At 30.7% G+C, this 2,613-nt stretch overlaps 1 protein-coding gene across 1 annotated transcript; it reads right to left on the bottom strand.

Annotated features, from left to right (window-relative positions):
* Positions 1–342: 342 nt before the first annotated feature.
* LOC107419040 (putative F-box protein At1g30920) lies at positions 343–1,482 on the bottom strand. The gene has a single exon (XM_016027758.2). The coding sequence runs from the start codon at positions 1,480–1,482 to the stop codon at positions 343–345; it is 1,140 nt and encodes a 379-aa protein (XP_015883244.2).
* Between the last annotated feature and the right edge of the window lie 1,131 nt (positions 1,483–2,613).

Raw genomic sequence — 2,613 nt, 5'->3', positions numbered from 1 at the left:
CCATTAATGAAAAAAATAAAATAAAAATAAAAATCATAGTATATGTTTACAAGCTCAAAAGGGGAAACATGCTAGCCAACTGGAAGCAACACTAGCGTAAGACATCAGTTCATATCAGATACAAAGTGCATTGTGCTCAAAGTACAGATAGATATATGAACTACTTATTTGGAAGCAACATTAGAAAGGATCTTTTTAATAAAGAAAAAATCATTCATAATTTCTGTTAAGAGCAAACATTATGTTGCAAGTGTCTAAAATAAACATTTATTAGTGTTTTATGCATTACTTTGAAATAAAATACAAATCGTTGTTATCAATCTAACATTTCTAGCTAAATTATCACACCTGATCACTCGAGCCCCTAAAATTAACAAGTTCCAAATCTGATTGAAAAACGTAAAAAACTGAAAAGCCTAGGAAACACTTCAATTCAACTGCCTTGAAACTGCAATCCTGAAGTTTGAAAAGTATAACCTTGGAAGTGGATATTCCACTCCGGTAAACTAGAAGATCACTGTTAAGAAGAGCTACAGGTTCATGACAATCAATGTGCGGTAGCTTATTCTTAAGACTCATAATGCAAAATTTATGTGCCTTAGTCCATGTATTTTGACCTTCCATAACCCACAATTCCATGCAATCACATTTCTCTATTTTTCTGACAAAAGAGCATATCAAACCAAGCCGACCCTTGTACTCCACAAGCAACGTGTACCTGCAATATCGGAACTTACACAACGGCCTAGGTAATTCGAAAATATCCCAACTCTCATCCTCGAAATCGAACTGTAATATCTCTGAATTGGGTTCGCCTTTCAGGCGCCAGTACAATTTTCCGCAGACTGAGACAGCAGCATTTGAAGTGTAAGAGAAATGATGGCTGTTCACAGGTATCTGTAATGGATCTTTCAATTGCTTCCATGCCCAGGTTTCTGAATCAAATATGTGACAACTGTACTTAGACTTGCACCAATTCCTTGGTACAAACACAACAATTTTGTAGCGCAAAGGTGCAGACCCAAACACCACCATACCATGTACTACAGTTATAGTCCATGGTATACTTGGAGTTGGTATCTGTTGCCATTGTTTAGTTGTGGGCTTGCAAACGTAATATTTATCCTCCTTAGTCTTACAAAATAGAATACCACACTTGGAAGCTGCTAAAATTCTGAATCTAAAATTATTTTCTTCGAAAAGAGTAAAGGAGGAATGTTTTAAAGCTGATTGATTATTGTGATTTGCAACATCAATAAAGATCGGTGTAGGGTTGAACTCTAAGTCGATGACGATCCCAGATACTGTTTTTGTTCTTTCGGAGAAATTCTGTAAGAAATTTGGGTCGTAGGCGATCTGCTGGAATTCTTTGGAAACAAGCCGACAACGCCCCAGAGTTTCCAGCGATGTTCTTGACAAAATCTCAGGCGTAATATCTGCCGGAATATAATCTACCGCCTTGACTTTCTTACTTTCTTTCATACCGGTCGCTTATGAAATCTCTCTCAGAGATCCGAAAACAAACCCTTGGTGGTGAAGAATAAGTAGAACAATCTAATCATAACTAATAAATAAATATCGGAAAGGACGATTCCCAAATCCATACGGATATATAAAACCTAATCAAACTATGAAAACGAGGGAAACCAGCACCAGCAAGGTTTCTTATTTATTTATTTATTTATTATTTTTTCCCCACACACAAGTACACGTTTTCTATAAATAAAAACTAAATCTAAGACCTTTTTTTTCAATTGTCACATTAATCAAATTTATATATCTAATTATATTAATTATTACTTAGTTAATTAATATTTTATTTTATTTTAAAACCAAATTGTTACATTTTAATTTATACTTCATATCCACATATATATATATATATATATATATTTTTTTTCCCTTCTTTTTTTCTTCTTTTTCTTATCCTTTGGTATATAAGCTTCATGAATTAAATCTTAAAAAAATGTATAGCTTAGTTAGTTTATTTTAAAATACAGATAATTTCATAAATTTTCTGTGTTATTTTAGTTTTACAAAAATAGAGTTAATTCCACAAACTTTTCTTAATAACTTGTGTTATGTTAATGTATTAATAAATGGTATTAATGTATTTTTGGACCAAGCTTATTTTTATTTTATTTTCGTGCAATAAATTTTTTTAATTATTATTAATGTTTATTAGCAAGATGAGAATACAATTTTGTTTAATTTATTATAATGTTAACCATTTAATTTTCATTTATTTGCATCGTCACCTTACAGATATTTGCGTTTTAATACTATTTAATTTGGCTTCACATAGCCATTTGTCATAATATAAGATTTGATCAAAATGCAATTTAAATTTGAAAGTTTAACTTACAATATTTCAAATTAAAAATCAAAAAGTATAATTAGTCCAAACTAAGACATAGTAAATAGCTATTAATTCTTCTTAATATCTTGCTACCTAATATTAAATCTTTTATTGAAATTGTACAATTAGGAATAATTACAATATATTGTATAGGAGTGGCATAAGATAAGTTCAAAAATTTTTTGATTGCCTTTTCGTTTGGGAAAAAAAAAAGAAGTTAATAGCTCAATTGCTCCATAAAGTATCAAGGAGTT

This window comes from Ziziphus jujuba, chromosome 2, assembly GCF_031755915.1.
Source record: "Ziziphus jujuba cultivar Dongzao chromosome 2, ASM3175591v1".
NCBI classification, from domain to species: domain Eukaryota; kingdom Viridiplantae; phylum Streptophyta; class Magnoliopsida; order Rosales; family Rhamnaceae; genus Ziziphus; species Ziziphus jujuba.
Note: the sequence above shows the minus strand (reverse complement) of the source record. Positions and strands in the feature narration are given on the sequence as shown.

Coding starts and splice junctions, on each gene's coding strand:
- LOC107419040 (XM_016027758.2), bottom strand. CDS start 1,482: ATGAAAGAAAGTAAGAAAGTCAAGGCGGTAGATTATATTCCGGCAGAT.